At 54.8% G+C, this 17,227-nt stretch overlaps 1 protein-coding gene across 2 annotated transcripts; it reads right to left on the bottom strand.

Annotated features, from left to right (window-relative positions):
* Positions 1-3,381: 3,381 nt before the first annotated feature.
* Positions 3,382-15,285, bottom strand: DRD2 (dopamine receptor D2). 2 transcript variants are annotated; one of them, XM_070383213.1, is made up of 7 exons: positions 15,001-15,285; positions 9,846-9,955; positions 8,697-8,833; positions 7,331-7,521; positions 6,342-6,428; positions 4,449-4,776; positions 3,382-3,575 (listed from the first exon to the last, which is right to left on the bottom strand). In XM_070383213.1, exons 1-7 carry the CDS (start codon positions 15,283-15,285, stop codon positions 3,382-3,384), a joined length of 1,332 nt encoding a protein of 443 aa, XP_070239314.1. The 2 variants fall into 2 exon arrangements, with proteins under 2 accessions (XP_070239314.1, XP_070239315.1); XM_070383214.1 differs by lacking the exon at positions 6,342-6,428.
* Between the last annotated feature and the right edge of the window lie 1,942 nt (positions 15,286-17,227).

Here is a 17,227-nt window from a genome sequence, read left to right as displayed (position 1 = left end):
CCCGGGTCAAGCCACGCTGGGGCTGCTACCTCCTAAGTCACCCTCGTCATCTAGGTAAAGAGCACCACGGGGCTGGGCATCGCGTGCCCGTGACAATGGTCGCCACACCCAGCCAGGACTCTGCCCAGAGCTTTCATCACTGTCATGTGAGTATTGGGCTAACGCCTGACGTCCACTGGATTGTGAACTCCAGAAAAGCAGGGATGGTAATCCCCTTTTTCACTGCTCATTCCTAGCGCTTCGCTTAGGGTCTGGAGTACCATAAACAGTTGCTCAGTGAATATTCACCCAGTAAGACCATGCTGGGTGGATGGATGGATGAATGGATGCAGTTTATCCTGCACTACTGCCTTCTCAATTCCTGGGACATCTCCTGAGCCTGCGGCCACCTGGAACCTCTCCAGAGCCCAGCAGGGGATGAATAAGGGACTGAAGCTTTGGAGACTTGCAGCCACAAGCAGACATCTGAGAGGATGGCTGCACAGTGCCCCACCGTGCCCAACCAGGAAGGCTCCTCCCTTAAGTGGTGCTTCCTGGCTGCATGCTGGCGGAGGGCGCCTGGGGTGCAGACTCCGTGTTCCGTAAAGGCAGATCAATGATCCTTTGATTAAAAGGCATTCTACAGACAAAGACGGGCATGGAGGCAGAAGCACAGGAGAATGGCCAGGAAAGAGAAAATCAGAGGGCTGCTATGCCCAGCCTGGGGCTCCCTTCTGCCCTCACTGATCGGGGCAAACGTGGGCTGTCGGGCCCTCTGGGGAGACAGCCAGAGCCTGGGCCACCCCCTTCCACCTTGGTGTTCCTGGGTCCCCCGTCATCCCTTTGCCCCCGAAGCACTGAGGTGGGGAGGAGGTGGAGCCCAGCCCTCCCCCTGCCCACTCCAGCTGTCAATCTGCTGTCTGGCACAAAGAGGCGAAGCTTCGTGACAGCTGTGGGCAGCTTTCCCTGCCCCGCCTCCCACCCCTGCCTGCCCTCTTCCCCTCTTCTCCTGTCAGTGCTCTTCCCAACCTGCTCTCGGGCTACCTTCCCTCCCTTCCTCTTTCCTCCCTCCCTCCCTCCTCTCTCTTCCTCTCTTTCTCTCTCCATCCTTTTGTCGTCTCTTCCACCCTGTGTGACCCCCTAAGGTTTCTAATGCTAACAGGAGTCTTTAAGCTCCCGTTCCAGGTCAAGATCATTTATAGACTGTGTGTGCATATGTCTGCATGTGTGTGTGTGCTTGCACGTGCCCTCGTGCATGTGCCTGGACTCCGGGCTGCGTAACAGAGCTGAGAGGTCCTTGGGGGTGCTAGCCTCCTTGGGAGCCTAAAGCCTTTCCCAAGAGGGGGTAGCTGGGTTATCAAGCTGAGCTAGCCCCTCCCCTGAGCTAGACTCGGAGCCTGCTCTGGCTTGTGTTCTGGGGACAGGAGCCTCTCCCAGGGCTTAGCACTATGTACAGGTTCAGGGAGAAGATCGAAGTCCATAATTAAGTGTTCAGGGCAAGTCAAGTGCTCCAAACTTTTGGTGCTAAAAATATTGTATTTAGCATGCAAATTACGCCCTGACAGCTCCCAGGAGCCTGAGCCCGTGGGAGCCAGCACCCTGTTTGTTACCACCGCTGTTATTCTCAAGGTGGTAAGAATATTCCTCCTTCACCGGCTTGATTTTATATTTCATTTTTAAAACAGCCAAACTTCTGTTGTTGTGTCAGTGCCGAGTCGTGGCCCCAGAAGGCTCGGAGCTGTGACTGGTCTGGAGGCCAGGAGGCAGGAGGACACAAGGCCATGTCGCGCAGTAAGTGGGTTCTGATACCAGACAGGGCAAGGGGTGGACACGGACCCGGGCAGGGCTGCACCTTGAAGGCCAGTTTCCAGAAGCCTCGTCTGCCCTGGTGGGTGAGCAGGGCTGAAGCCTGGGCCTGCAGAGGTGCTCGGACCTGGAGAGAGGAGGCGAAGGGCAGGGGGCAGCCTGGCTTGCCCTGTGGCTCTGGTGATTAGGGAGCCCTGGGGACACCACATGATTCCCACTGGAAATGTTCTGCCTGCCATCCTGGCCAACAGCTGAAGCTCAGGGCCACCCCACAGCAGCACTGAGCGCTCAGATCCACTGGGGAGGAGGGGCCGGGATGAGTAGGACACACACAGGCACATGCCTCTTCTGGTCCTCCCGGCACAGCCCCTGTGCTCCTCCCCCCTCCCCACCAGCACCCAGTCCTGTCCCTCTGACGGTGTCAGGGCCCCCCCTCCCTGGGGTCTCTCCATCTCACAGCCCCACACACACAGAGCCCTGGCCACACCCGATGAGGAGGACGGAGGGGACATTGCACCCCTCGCCCGAGGGAGCCTCGAGGGGACTCTTGTCAAAGTTTTATTAGTGTGGAGCATGTGTAGTGATGTTACAGAGTGTGGGGCCTGAGGAGAGGCTTCCCCTCTCCCCTCAGCAGCTGCTCAGCCGTGGGCTCCTCTAAGGCAGAGGCAACAGAGAAAGGGGACAGGACTGCGAAAAGGCGAGAGGAAGAGAAAAGGACAGTGGTTTGCGGCAGAGGGTGGCAGGCCCCCTGCCAAGGACCCCAGACACCTCCAACCCCGGGCCCAGACATGTGACGAGCCCACCTTCTCTGCCAGAGCCCCCACTAGCCCAGCATTTGCTAAGAAAAGGGCTGTACCCATGTCCGTCAGCAAAGTGGGCTTGGGATGGGGGAGTCCTGTCCACACAGGACCCCCACCTCCACCCCCGCCCCAGGTCCTTGGAGACCCAGGATCCTCCATCTCAGGGGCATGGAAACCTCCTGGTGAGCGGGTGGATCAGGACCACTGCTGTGGATAACTGAGCAGCTCCTGCCAGGCCAGGTAGGAGAAGGGGTGAGGAGTTTGGGCTTCTGCTTCTCTGGGGTCCGTCCAGACCTGGGGTGTACGCGGGTCTCCCAGGCCTGACACTGCCTGGGGTCGTGGCCAGAGCTCTGGCTTCTCAGGTGTGGGCCCTGGGTGGCTGTGACTGTCCACTCCTCCCCACCACCCGCTCCGGCATGGCCTGTGAAAACCAGGCCTCCGAGCCTCGATACTGGCCCCGCAGCCGCAGAGCCCCAAAGCCCCAGAGAAAGGTCGGAGAAGGCAGCTGCGTCTTTGGTGCCAAAGAGAGAGGGTCTGGGAGTGGGCGGGGGCCCCCTTGAGCTGCCCCTGAGCCCGGGGGTCCGCCCGTGGCGCCTCGCTCTCCAGCGCTGCCCCCCGCTGCTCCAAGGTGCGCGGATGGTGCGGGGCAGGAGCCAAGCTAACACTGCAGGGCCCGCGGGCGAGGACATGGCCCAGGCTGCCCTGCGCCCCCCTTGCCCGCGGCTCCCGGGGCCCCAGGCGGGGCCGCGGGGCAGGGAAGGGGAGAGGCGGGCTGCTGTGCAGGTAGGCAGCAGGGTCAGCAGTGTAGGATCTTCAGGAAGGCCTTGCGGAACTCGATGTTGAAGGTGGTGTAGATGATGGGGTTCACGGCGCTGTTGACGTAGCCCAGCCACGTGAAGGCGCTGTACAGCACGGGCGGGATGTTGCAGTCACAGTGTATGTTCAGGATGTGGGTGATGAAGAAGGGCAGCCAGCAGATGATGAACACGCCTGCGGGAGAGGGCGCCGGTCAGGGGCCGGCGCGGGGGCGGGAAGGGCGGGGCCCCAGGGCGCACGGGGTGGGGAGGGGCAGGGGGACTGGACCCGGATCACTTGCTGCAGCCCCGCCCAGGCACCAGTGCGCTCGCCCAAAAGCCTTGTCTCGTTCACCCTCATTTATCTCGGTCGAGGGGGCGGTTAAGGGGGAGGTTGGGGGGGTGTTGAGGGGGGTTCCTCACTGCCCCTTTAATTGTTCACAGCGTTAGTTCCACTGGGTCTTGGTTGAGGCAAGTAAACTTCCTGATTCCTCAACAATAGCAGCATTAACAACAGTGCAGGGTACTGACTTGAAGTTGTAAAATGCTTTCACCACCGTGCATCACTTGATGACCACAACAACCCTGAGAGGTAGTCTACTCTGCTGACAAGGAGACTGAGAGAAGTGACTTGCTCAGGGTCACTAGGTTCTCAGAGCCACCATGGTACACTGGTCAAGTTTAGATTCTAGAATCAGCACGTGTTTGCATGTGTGCTAAGTTGCTTCACTGGTGTCCCGACTCTGCAACCCTGTGGACTGTAGCCCTCCAGGCTCTTCTGTCCATGGGATTCTCCAGGCAAGAATGCTGCCTGAGTTTAAATCACGCATCCTCTCTGATCAAATGACAGAAGCTCTCTGAACCTCAATTTCCCCATCTTTAAAATGAGCATAATTATAGCATCTACCTAGTCAGGTATGTCATTGGGTTTGACCTGTGCCTGAAAAGTGCCAGTCCTGTGACCTACCAGCCCTGGTTAGGGAGCAATGGCAGGACTACATTGCTGGGTCCGTCGCCCAGCCGGGGTTGGGCAGGGCCGGGCTGCGGCCAGGGGCCAGGGCCGACTCACCGAGAACGATGGCGAGCATCTGGGTGGCCTTCTTCTCCTTCTGCTGGGAGAGCTTCCTGCGGCTCATGGTCTTGAGAGAGGTCCGGGTTTTGCCATTGGGCATGGACTGGATCTCAAAGATCTTGGCAATCTTGGGGTGGTCTTTGGCATGCCCGTTCTTCTCTGGCTTTGCGGGGCTGTCGGGTGTGCTATGCAGGCCGTGGTGGGATGGGTCGGGGAGGGTCAGCTGGTGGTGGCTGGGGGGCATGGGGCTGTATCGGGTCCTCTCAGGCGGGCTGGTGCTGGAGAGCATCTCCATCTCTAGCTCCTGGGCTCGGCGGGCGGCCTCCTGCACAGAGGCAGAGAGCACTGGGTGGAGCCAGGCAAGCTCTCAGCCCTCGGCCACCCAGCCTCGCCTGGCCTCCCTGGCCTCACCTGGCCTCACCCAGGCTCCCTTATCTCCTCTGGAGACCCCTGCAAGCATCCCAGGGTCCCTCTGCCAGAGAGGCAAGGGGGATGGTCACTGGGAGGCAAGGGCTGTGTGGGTACAGGACCCAGGGCCCACGGCAGCCTCCGCCTGCCGGGTCACCCCCAGCCCCTTCCTGGAGCAATCCTCAAGCAGCCTCAGTGATCTCACCACCACTCTGTGGGGGCTTCATACCCAGGCACTTCTCTTCCAGGAGCTGAGCAACACTTGCTGAGTGCCAAGCTGAGTGCCAGGAGCCAAGCTGGATGCTTAGAGTAAGTTAGTGATTGACATTTAGTGCCTGCCTCTCCAGGAGCTCATGTTCTAACCACAGAGAGGGCACCCTGTTCTTCTTGCCCCGGCTGACCTGAGGCACTTGCACCAGCACTCACAGGTGAGCTCCACTTCTGCTAGACTGCTGGAGGTGCCGAAGGGCAAACCCCTCTATCCCCACATCTTCCCTGCTGGGCTGATCTGGAGGGCCCTGACCTCAGGTCTTCACGGCTCCCCAGGTCCTTCCCCATGCCCCCTTATTCCAGGCTTTGGGGTCTCAGTCTGAGCTTCTGAAATGCAGCCTCACTGTGCCCTGATCCTTGCCCTCAAGTGGTTCCGTGGAGTCCTGCCTTTGCTGGTGAACGTCAACTGCTCAGATGACAAGTGGGGGCCCTGCTTGCTGAAGACACCTGACCTGGACTCAGTGTACAGTTCTCCGTGTGTTCCCTGGCCCCCATCCTCTGCTCATGCTGGGGGAAGGGACATCTGCTGCTTGGACCCCGGTGCTACTATCCCTGGGCAAAGCCTGGGATCTGCTGGGATTGTGGGTTTCTGGGCTCTAATTACAGGCTGCACTTCACTGTGAGCCCTGAGTGCTCTGCTCTCTCCCTCCTGCCACAAGCTCCCAGCTTCCAGCCCCCAAACCTGCCTGTCTGTCAGGCGGTATGTGCAAATAAAAAGAACATGGGCATGGGTTTCAGAGAGTCATTTAGGTCTGGGCTCAGCTATTCATTCTCTCGCTAACTGTTTAGCCTTGGGTGAGTTACCTAACCTCTCTGAGCCTCTGTTTCCTCTTCTGTAAAATGAAGATCCATAAAATCAATAAGACTTACCTCTCAGGGTCGCTGTGAGGATTTGATGAGAAAATAGAAAGATGGTAGATGTTCTATTAATGGTCATAGCCATTAATATTATTGTTATGTGGCCAAGTGCTTTCTCCCATCCACCTCCTTACACTAAGGGTAATTCTTTGTGCCCTGAAGAATTAATTGAGCTGTCCTGCTCCACGCCTACTTATGAGTGTGTGTGGTGAGCTTGGCCTCAGCTGAGGCAAAGTGGGGGTCCTGGGAGGGGCTCATCCCTCGGACCAGTTGGTGAGGTCTCTGAGAATCACGGCGGATCGTTTCCCTGGAGGTAGACAGACAGGGCTCTGGGTCCCTGACCTGAACACTTACCACTCTCCGCCTGTTCACTGGGAAACTCCCATTAGACTTCATGATAACGGTGCAGAGTTTCATGTCCTCGGGGTGAGTACAGTTGCCCTGTGGAGTGAGCCAGCACATGGGTCATGATGGGGAGGGGGGTGGGGACAGAAACCCAATGCAGGGTAGTCAGGCTGGGCACGGGAGCTCAGAGAAAGGCAGAGATTAGGAGGGTGGGGCCTGAGCAGGCAACTGAGGCAAGGTTGAAGGTCGGTACTGTGACATGATGAGGTGGGCAGGAGGAGGGACAACAGGACTCTGACTTCTAAGTGGCACCTGCTAAGGATCTGGCACCCTATCGGGCATGCCCAGTCCCTCTCACGCTGAATCCTCAAGACCACCCTGTGAGATCAGTGTTCTTATTCACGCTTAACAGATGAGAAGACAGAGGCTCAGAGAGGTTAAGCAACTTGCCCAAGGACACTCAGCAAAAAAGCAGCAGTGCCAGGATTTGAACATGATGTGTCTAAGCCCCAAGCTCTTATTCCTTCTGTGCCCACATACCATCTTCCTCTGGAAGGGTTGAGTGGGGATGGAGGGGAGGAAGAAGTCACAAGATACAAGGATGGAAATGCAAAGGGGGCAAAGGAGGGAAGCAGGTGAGAGCAGGTGAGCAGAAGGAGAACTGAGCAGAAGAGGATGGATCACAGAAAAGAAATAAAATGGGATGAAGGTGTCAGAGGGACGGAAAGGGAGATGGAAGGCTAGAGTGAGCGAAGGAAGAGGAAGGAAAGCAAAGGAGAGGAGCAAGCCGGGTGCAAGAACTGCTGCGCTCAGACAAAGGTTTCCTCCCAGGTGGTCTCCACCCCCTCCCCACCTACCCATCCTGGAGACTCAAGTTGCCCACTAAGGTCCCAGCTCTGAAATCTGCCCTCCTCCTGGCTCCTTTAGCCTGGACCCCAGCCCACCCCGCCCCCCGGGTCACGGTGAGGCAGAGACATTGGGGTGGGGGGTCTCGGGACCTTGAGCGGGGCCTTCAGGTTGGCCCGGAAAGCCCGGCTGCTGCGCTTGGTGTTGACGCGCTTGCGCCGCCTGCGGAGGACGATGTAGATCTTGATGTAGACCAGCAGGGTGACGATGAAGGGCACGTAGAAGGAGACGATGGAGGAGTAGACCACGAAGGCGGGGTTGGCGATGATGCACTCGTTCTGGTCTGGGGAGGGAAGAAGGAAAGCCCCGGGGGTGGGCGCGTCAGCGAGGCCCCCCCACCTGGGGCCACAGTGCCTGCCTGCCACCAAGGAGCAATGTTTACAGAGAGTACGGCTCGATGCCTAAGGTGGCCTGGAAGCCTTAGATGTAAACACGCAAATCAGAGTATTAAAAACAACCATGAACAAAAAGCTGCTTCCAAGTGTTTCCATTAATAAGCCCTCGTTGCTTCGTCATCGGTTTTGTCATCCGTGAGCCCACAAGTGGAGCCACGTTTTTTTTGGAAAAAATAATGGAAGAAAACAGTTTTTAAAAAGTAGCTGCTTATTTTAGCTTTTCCTGTGTGTTGCGGGGGGAGATCTGACACCTTTTAATTTTAGGAACAAGACCACTTGGTCCTCTTTGCTGAACTCAACCTGTGTTCCACTGGCTTTCCACGTTCCCTGTCAGATCTAGCAGATGACTGTGCTGTCTCCCAGGGCCTTTCCAGATTAATTCAACCATGTATAGCCCCATTCCTGCTTCTTGAAATTCCCATGACTCTTAGATTTTTAACCACATGCTTTTGAGTCTTCCTGTGTCCTGTCCAGTAATGGTCTCCAAAGGCACGCTGGCATTATGTGCAAGGCATTATGTGAGGCATTATGAGCCCCCAGAGGCTCCCACATGGCGGCTGTGCCTTCTCTGAGATGCTCCTGACTGCCTCACACAGGACCCGGTCACGATGGGCTAGCCTCTTATTTTTTTCTACCTTTTCTGCTCCAGGTGGCTCAGGTCTGGCCTGAGTTTGGCCAGTCCTTGGGGCTGAAGCTTCATTATCAGGGGTGATGGAGGCCCAGCAGCCTCCCACCCTGGGTGCACACACACAGACAGGCACAGACATGCAGTCTGCCAGGCTGTCTGGTTGGCTCCAATTTAATAAAGTTGAAAATCTCCAGGCATTCTCCTGAAACATTATCCCCATTCCTCACCCAACACCATTGTGCTCCAAGCCATTTTTCCTCTCTGACCTTACCAGGAACAATCCAGGAGACCGGAGTCACCCTGACCCAGGAGACTCAGCCTGGCTTCAGTCTAAGGTGGTGAACAGGCTCTTGGTGGGCCACCACCCATGTCCACGCCAGGGTTCAGCTCCCTCAGGGGCCAGCTGAGCCCCAGGAGGACAGAGGCAGGACTCACCTGTGTTGTTGAGTCCGAAGAGCATCGGGCAGGAGATGGTAAAGGACAGGACCCAGACGATGGCGATCATGACCGTGACCCGGCGCTTGGAGCTGTAACGTGTGTTGTAGAGCATGGGCATGGCCACGGCTGTGTACCTGCAAGGGCGCGGGGGTGGCCCCTGAGTCTGGGGCGCAGGCCCAGGGACTCCTCACTCCACAGAGACACCCCACTTTGGGATGATGGAAAATTGGTCCCCCTCCTGTTTACCCTAAATCAACCCTTTCCTGTCCCGTACTTAGCAAGGAAGTTGGTGACGCTCATCAAGTGCTTACTGACTGACAGGCTACCATTCAATCCTAGGCTGTGTCTGCCACTCCAATCTGCCTGCTTGGATTTTAGGTTTCGTGAGGGGCCATGGCCTGGGTCTTTGCATCTTTGAAACTGGACCTGCTGCACCTGAGCTGGGCCCAGGGAGGGTAGACGTGTTTATTGATGGATTGCTACCTGGGCCCCGTAAAGCAAGGATTAGGTCTCATTCAGCAGAAAAGAATAACAACGGTAATTGTTTATGATGCCACACACGGTTCTGCTCAGCACGTCTCAGACATCAGCTCCATTCATCTTCCAAGAATTCTGTTAAGGGCAGAGAGCCAGGGCTTCTGGAAGCCCATATGACTTGTGTGTGCAATTTAGTAAAAGGCTCCAAATGTGGAACTTAGCAAAGTGAGCTGAGCCTGAGTCCCCCTTGGCAAGGTGCCCTATGCGGGACAGAAAACACTCAACTGACAGTAGAGTCACACATGGGCAGGTGTCATCATCTTGGTTTCTAGACAATGAAACTCGGGTTCTAAGAACATCCACAATCTGCCCAAGGTCATGTAAGTAAGAAGAGATAGGGCCTCCTGCAGTCATGTCAAGCGCGTTCTCTTCTATGCTGATCTCTGTCCAGGGGTGCTTGGTCACATTATTGTCCACAGACACCTCCCTTTATGGGGTCTGTCCTCTCCCAGCCAGACACATATGCACACACACATGCATACAAACACGTGGACTCAGGCACACAGCCAGCCGCACAGCATCATGGATAGAGCCTGACCCTGCAGGAGAGGCAGGGCAGCCCGCAAGGTGGATGGTCTGGGTCGCCTCTCCCGCCCTGGCTGGGCTCACCTGTCGATGCTGATGGCACACAGGTTCAGGATGCTGGCTGTGCACATCATGACATCCAGGGTGACAAAGATGTCACAGTGAATCCTGCTGAATTTCCACTCGCCCACCACCTGGAGACAAAGTAACATAATGGGTGGACAGCCCAGGATACTGGCCCATGCACCAGAGCTCGGTCTCCTGGGGTGATGGGCTCAGCTGCGGTCTGATGGGTCTCAGTGATGGGTCTCCAGCCTGGGGAGAAAAGGGGCAGCCATGGGAGTTGTGCTCGTGGGTCAGTGAGGTCCTTGCCCGGCTCACCTCTCCTCCTAGACACGTAAGGCCACTCACTCTGTGCCAAGACATTTGGGAGAAGAAAGATGATGAAATTGTACACAAGTGCTTCAGCTTTGAACCTTCATCTGTAAAACCTTTGTGTGAATACCTTACGACTCTCATGTTACCAATAGGGAAACTGCCCCAGAAAAGGGTGGGGACTTGCCCAAGGCCTTTCAGCTCAGTTTCTGGACTCGCCCTGGCCCAGGTATCTTGGGGTGGCGGACTGGGCTGCTCCTTCAGTGCCCAGCATGGGGTATGACACAGAGCTGGGACTCAGTAAGTGTCTGTGAAGAGCAATGGTGATTATGAAACAGTGAAGACATTTCTACTCCTTGCTGCACTTGGAGAATGAAAGAGGGGGAAGCTTTAGGAAGAACAGAATGGGCTGGAGATGTGTAATAAATCATCCCTGGTTCAGTGCAGAACCATGAGGCCAGCTTATGACACAAGCATTTCATACCCTTCTTTCCCCTGACATACACACGCATACCCCACATGCACACCCCCACCCCACAACTCCCCTTTACACATACAGACACACACACTCTCTTAGCAGGCTACCCTGGCAGCTGTGGAAGCTTGGAGCAGCCCCATCCCTGGGGACAAGAGTCAAGACAGGGAGATAAAACTTGGGTCACTACCTATTGGAGAAAGAGGAGCAGGAAAGCCCATCCTGGTGATGGGAGCAGAGCAGTAGCCACTCTGTGCGGCACAGCAGGGCTAGTTACAAAGCTCATTCTCAGTGCTGCCCTCTTAGCTGCTCACAGGCATAAAGCCAATTGCTGGCATAAGGACAGTGATGGGCAGTGCATGGAGGAAACTGTAGCTTTTCCTGGAAGACAGGAAGCTTCTTGTGTGGCACTGCCGTCTCTGGGGCTCACGTGGGGCAAGGGTATCTAAGCGCTGGCCAGGCAGCCATGCGGCCAGGGTAGGGGGCGTGGGATAGGAGGGGCTTCCCTGGCATCAACAGAGTCTACCTTTAAGGCACCCCTGGGAGAGTCCCAGGCACACCTGGCTCTGTGCCCCACCTTGACATCCTCCTAGGGTAGGACCAGTATTTCCAAGCTGCTCTCACCCACCTGGCAACCTAGGTCTGAGATATCAGGGTCGTCTCCTCCATCCTCCTCGCTTCCTTCCCTCTTCCCTGCCTTCCTTACTTCTAATAGACACATACTGAGCATCTTATTATGTGTCCAGCTCTGTCCTAGGCTCTGGGGCACAGCGGTGAACAATCCTGACAAAGTCTTTAGGGAGCTCTCAACCCCTGTCCCTAAAGGGTTTCCCGGAGCACAGAAGAAGTGGGAGGGGGGCTTCCTGCAAGGTCCCAGGAACAGCTGCTCTAGAACGCAGGTTGGGGCTTCTGAATCAAAGGCTCAAGAAAGTGTGTCAGTAGCCACTGTTTATAGAACATCTGCCACGAGCACTTTACCTCATTTATTGTAACTTAAAGCTCATGGAGTTGGACACGACTGAGCAACTGAACTGAACTGAACTGAAAGCTCATACAAGAGGGTGCTGCTTACGCCCACTCCTGGATGAGGGGTGAAGCTCTGGAGTACACCCAGATCATGTGCAGCAGGGCTGGGATTTGAAGCGAGTTTTGGGGGCAGCACATCCTATGCTCTCTCCCGAGCTGCCTTGGAAGGGACCATCTAGTTTGTCAGAAGAGGAGACAATTACGTAAAAAGTCCTTAGATAAACAGGGCTTTCCAGGTGGCGTCAGTGGTAAAATATCTGCCTACCAGTGCAGGAGAGGCAAGAGACATGGGTTTGATTCCTGGAGCAGGAAGATCCCCTGGAGGAGGAAATGGCAACCCACTGCTATAGTATTCTTGCCTGGAAAATTCCATGGATAGAGGAGCTTAGTGGGCTACAGTCCGTGTGGTCACAGAGTCAGACACGGCTGACTAAGCACAAGCACTAGATAAGCGTAAAGTGGGAAAGCAGCGATTATAACTGCTAGCCCCACTCCAGGGCTGTTTCCTCGGAACCTTTGACAACGTTCATCAACATCCTTGCTTACATGAGGCTGGGATCTGCAGAACGGGCTTTGTCATCTCCATCAGACTCCACTGTAATGGCCCTGCTGGGGCCTCAGACCCCAGCCCCAAGGATGCTCGTGGCTGTTGACTAAGTCAGTGACTGTGATCTGAGTCTGTTACATCTGCACTTCTGGAAAATGCACCCAGCAAACCCTCCCTTCAAAGGACTGTGAGGCCAAAACAGCACGGGCTGGCAACTGGCTCTCTTCTCTCAGCTTCTCCAGATGCAAGGTGGTAGGGTCAAGACCGGAACTGGGTCCTCTCACCCCAAAACCAGCGTGCTTTCCTTATTCTGAGCAGAATAAAGGATGCACACCCAGTCCCACCTAGCCGGGTGCCGGCTGATGTTATCAGAGGATTTAACATCCGTGGAAATGGAACCGGATGGAAAATTCTGGACAACCAGGGCATCTCCTGGAGAGAACACAGTATAGGCTGAGAGGATGCTTTAACAGGATATTGGCATAGGGTGAGACTCCACACTCTCTAGGGACAATAAGTAGCTGAGATGATGTCATGCAAGCAAGGCCCACTGTCCAGCTCTTGTTTTGATGGAAGAGTTTGAGCACTGCTGTCTGAACTACCACTCTCCTCTCTCCCCTGAAAGACTGAACTTCACCTTTAAAATAATGTGAACAGATAATGTTTAAAATATCCATGTGAAGGACTTAAAGATTCCTAGGTGCCCTAACAAACACATTGGGTCCTGCCTTAGAGGGTCTAGGTAGGGGTGGTGGGTCTGAAAGCCCCAGAACCCACACCCAGAGCCCTGGGTAGAGCATTCCTCTGGAAGAGGGCATCTCTTTGCCTGGATACGGGGAGGGTGGAGGTGGATAATGATCTACTGTCACCTTCGTCTTCATCACCATTGCATGGCTACTCTCACACGCTGCTTACTATGTGCCTGCTGCCATTCTAACCACTCTTCATATATTAACCCATGTGATTCTCAAACAACGCTTACGATGTAAGTTCTGTGATGATTTCCATTCTGTAGATGAGAAGACCAAGCACAGAGAAGTCGCTTGCTTGGCCAGACACCCATCATTTTTTTTTCCTACTTGTCTGTGGCCTGGGAACCCACTTTACAAGGGAGCAGGAGGGGAATAGCCCCAAGAAACAGGCGTTCCGGAGGGGGAGGCCCTCAGAAAGGACGTCGGCCCGACCGAGGCTCGGGGTCCCCGTGAACGTGCCATCATGGAGGAACCGGATGCCTGGCCCCTGGTACCTGTGTGTTTTTAGCTTTCTATTGTTTGTTTCTTGCTGGTTCTCTCTTAACATTCCGGTCACTTTGAAAGCTACAACCTGTCTGGGTCATGCCAGAGGAAACCAGGGGAGTGCTGGCCCAGAGCTCCCTGTGGTTGTGACAACAGGAGGCCCTGGGTACATGGAGACAGAGGGACCAAGCTCCCCTCCCTGCCTCTGCTTCTTCTCCTGATGTCTCCTCTGCTCAACCTCAACCAACAACAGTTTCTTGTTTTCTTTGCAAGGTGGAAGCCTTTCCTCCCAGGCAGGGGCTTGCCTCTATAGCACAGGTAATTTCCCCTCACATCCAGGGCAGGAAGGTCACAACACAGAGATCTTAGTGACCTTGGTGTCTGAATACATGCCCAGTTTCCCATGTAGCCAGACAGCACCCCAGAACCCTGAGAAGAGAAAAGGGCACCCAGCCTGTGCCCACCCCAGGCCCCTAGTCCCCCTTCATCTACCTGTCACTTCTAGAGTGTGTCCTCCTGGATGCGGGGCCCTACTTTGGGAATCCCAGAGGTTTCTCCCTTTGCTGAGTGATCTGGATACAGACAGGCAACTTCTCACAGCTTCTGTTTCCCCTTCCTTAAAGTGCGAAGAATGGTATCAACTCAGGAGCAGCAGGAGTATTTGCTAAGAGTGGGTCTGTAAATAGCCTGGTAGCTCCTGGCCCACAGTGGGGGCTTCAGGCTGGGTGGGCTCTGTCCCCAGCCTAGCAGTGGGTCACTGCGTGGTCCTTCCTGAAGAAAGGAGCTGGAGTGCAGTTGACAGATACCTCAACCTCGAGGTCTGGGACACACGGTGGGGTGGGGAGGCAGAGAGGAGAGTGTGGAGCCACAGCCCCCGTTCTGAAGTCGGGGAGAGGGGTGAAGACATCAGGCCTGGGAGCACAAGCCTCTGCCGTCCTCAGGGATCCTCGTCAATGACTCCCATTCTCCACGTGACCTAATGAACTAACTCTGGGGCCCCGGCTCCAGTCACCGTGTGAGGCTGGAGAAGTCACCTAACTTCTCTGACCATCCAGCTCACCATCTAGAAGATGCCGTGAGGACTCAGTGGGAAGATGCTTCAAAGATGCTTCTTTGAAGGACTAACACAAGGCCTGACACTTAGCATGTGCATGCTTCGGTTATGTCCAACTCTGTGCAACCCCATGGACCGCAGCCCGCCAGGCTCCTCTGTGCATGGGATTCTCCAGGCAAGAATACAGGAGTGGGGTGCCATTTCCTTCTCCAGGGGATCTTCCCGACCCAAGGATCGAACCCGCATCGCTTACATCTTCTGCACTGGCAGGCAGGTTGTTTACCCTTAGCACCACCTGGGAAGCCCCTGGCATTTACTTAGTAAGCACCTTATAACCTGTAGTCAGGGCTGTTAAGGAGACAATCCACCCATTTTTGTGAGACTGAGCCCAGAGTGGAGAGAGGGCCTTCCTGAGAAGCCATACTCTTGAGGGGTACCAGCGAGGAGCCTGGACTCCTCACCGGATGGGAACCAGTGAGGAGCGTCTCCAGGGGAGGTGCCAGAGCACTGCGGGGGCCCAGACCTACCTCCAGGTAGACCACCCAGGGCATGACCAGCGTGGCCACCAGGAGGTCAGCCACAGCGAGGCTGACGATCAGGTAGTTGGTGGTGGTCTGCAGCGCCTTCTCGCGGGACACAGCCATGCACACCAGCACGTTGCCAAAGACGATGACGAAGATGAGCAGGGTGAGCAGCATGGCATAGTAGTTGTAGGGGGGCCTGTCAGCCTTCCCTTCGGACCCATTGAAGGGCCGGCTCCAGTTCCGGCTCTCTGGATCATCATCATACCAGGACAGGTTCAGCGGATCCATGGGGGCAGCGGGGCCACTGGGTGGCCAGGCTCTGGCCAGGAGAAACGGACACAGGGAGTGAGCAGGAGGACCTCCCAAAGCATGCTGTTACCCATGGGAGGCTCGGGGCTAACGCCCACCACTGGAGGTTACAAGAGAATTCTCCAGCCTCAGGATTTTAAGTTTGCATCCCAAAATTTTCTTGAAATATTGCAGCCTACTGCCACTCTTCTGCTAGCAGGTTCTTGCTGATGGTAAAACAAATGAGAAAGTACCATTTTTCAAAGTATAATAAAATCAATGAGCTTGAAAAGAGCTGATCATTTATTCACCCACTTATTCAACAAACAATTAAGCACATCCCATGCCCCACACAAATCCGTGAGGAGATCTAGCTTCTAGTGGTAAGAACAGAAATATGCATTCATTCCCTCTTGATTCTGTAATTGCTTATTGAACATTGTTCTGTATAATGCCAGAAACAGGCAGGAAAAAAATATACAAGGAACAATAGCCAATTAACCAAGCAATTAAATGTCTGAGTGGTAGGCGTTAGGAAATGGAATGAGGAGAGAGACACAACCTAGTTTAGGGATTCAAAGGCTTTCCTGAGGAAGTGATGTTCAACAAACACCTGCAGGGTGTCGCCAGGTAAACAGTTGGGAGCCAGGGGAAGGGTCCAGACATAGGAAGCAGGTAAGCAAATGATGGAGCTGGAGAGTGGGTGCCATGTGAGAGGGATAGCAGGGGATCCAGGGCAGCTGGAGCGCAGAGTTTAGAGTGAGTTGAACTGGAGGCCGCAATGGGCTTGATCCTAGAAGGTTTTATAAATCACTCCAGGAGTTTAGACTTGACCTCAAGGGCAGCAGGAGCCACATGATGAGATTTGCCTTTCAGAGAGAAGAGGCTGACTGCCGTGCAGAGAATAGAAGGGTGCTGTTAAGTGGAGAGGCAGGTCACCAGCTGGGAGGCTGCAGGGACTCCAGGAAGAGCTTATGAGTGCCTTTGTGCACTGAGAGCCCTGAGAAATGGGCATCTCATCTCAGAGGGAAAAGACTTCCTGAGGGAGGCATCATTGGAGATGAAGTAGACAGAGGAGTGAGCCAGGCAACTGAGTCCAGGGGCTGTCCCAGCCAGAGGGAACACAATGTGGTCCCAAATAGCAATCAATTCTGCTTGGCTAAAACTGTAAAGCATGATGGAGAAGCTGGGGAAAATTAAACCAGAGGGCTCTTCATGGGGCAGAATGTGTCTTATAAGCTTGGAGTCCCTGAAAGTCCAGGTACAGAGGAATGACTCCATTGAATTTGTTTTTAGGAAAAGTTGCTGACTGTGCAGTCAGCAGGGATATTAGCAGGAAGTGATGTTGTGACTGTAATTCAGATAAGAGATGGTGGTCCTCTGAATGATGGTGTGGGGATGAACATGGAGCGACATGTTCAGAGTCAGTAGCTAACCTGTCGATTTCATAGAATTTGATCACTGGATAGATGTGGGGTGGGAGTGGGGGTAGGCAAGTCGGGAAAGAAGGAGACGAGGATAACTTCAGATTTCTGTATTGGGCTCTGAGCGGCTTGGAGATGCTCCTTCCTGAAAAAAGAAAGCGGAGGGGCTCAGAGGCAGCAGGCATGGATGAGCTTGACAGCCTGTGTTTTGGTTGTGATTGAAACATAATGCACACATAATACAGTTGGCTCTCCTACTAACAAAAGTGTTCCTATTTCACACAATGGAACTAAATGAACAGTACTTCAAGGCATTCCATACAAAGCTCCACAACTTCTGGGTGTTTTGCTACCCGAACGGGTTTGAAATCCAGCAGTGTATTCCAATAGGTCTGAACATGGTACTATATCCAAATCAGGGAGGAGGGCACACCAGCCTCGACGGGTCAGAGGGGCGCCCTGGAGAAGAGTCTGCCCAGCTTCACCTCGCTAACACATCTGCTCTGCCAGCTCTCAGC

The sequence above is a fragment of the Bos mutus genome, chromosome 15 (assembly GCF_027580195.1).
Source record: "Bos mutus isolate GX-2022 chromosome 15, NWIPB_WYAK_1.1, whole genome shotgun sequence".
NCBI lineage: Eukaryota > Metazoa > Chordata > Mammalia > Artiodactyla > Bovidae > Bos > Bos mutus.
Note: the sequence above shows the minus strand (reverse complement) of the source record. Positions and strands in the feature narration are given on the sequence as shown.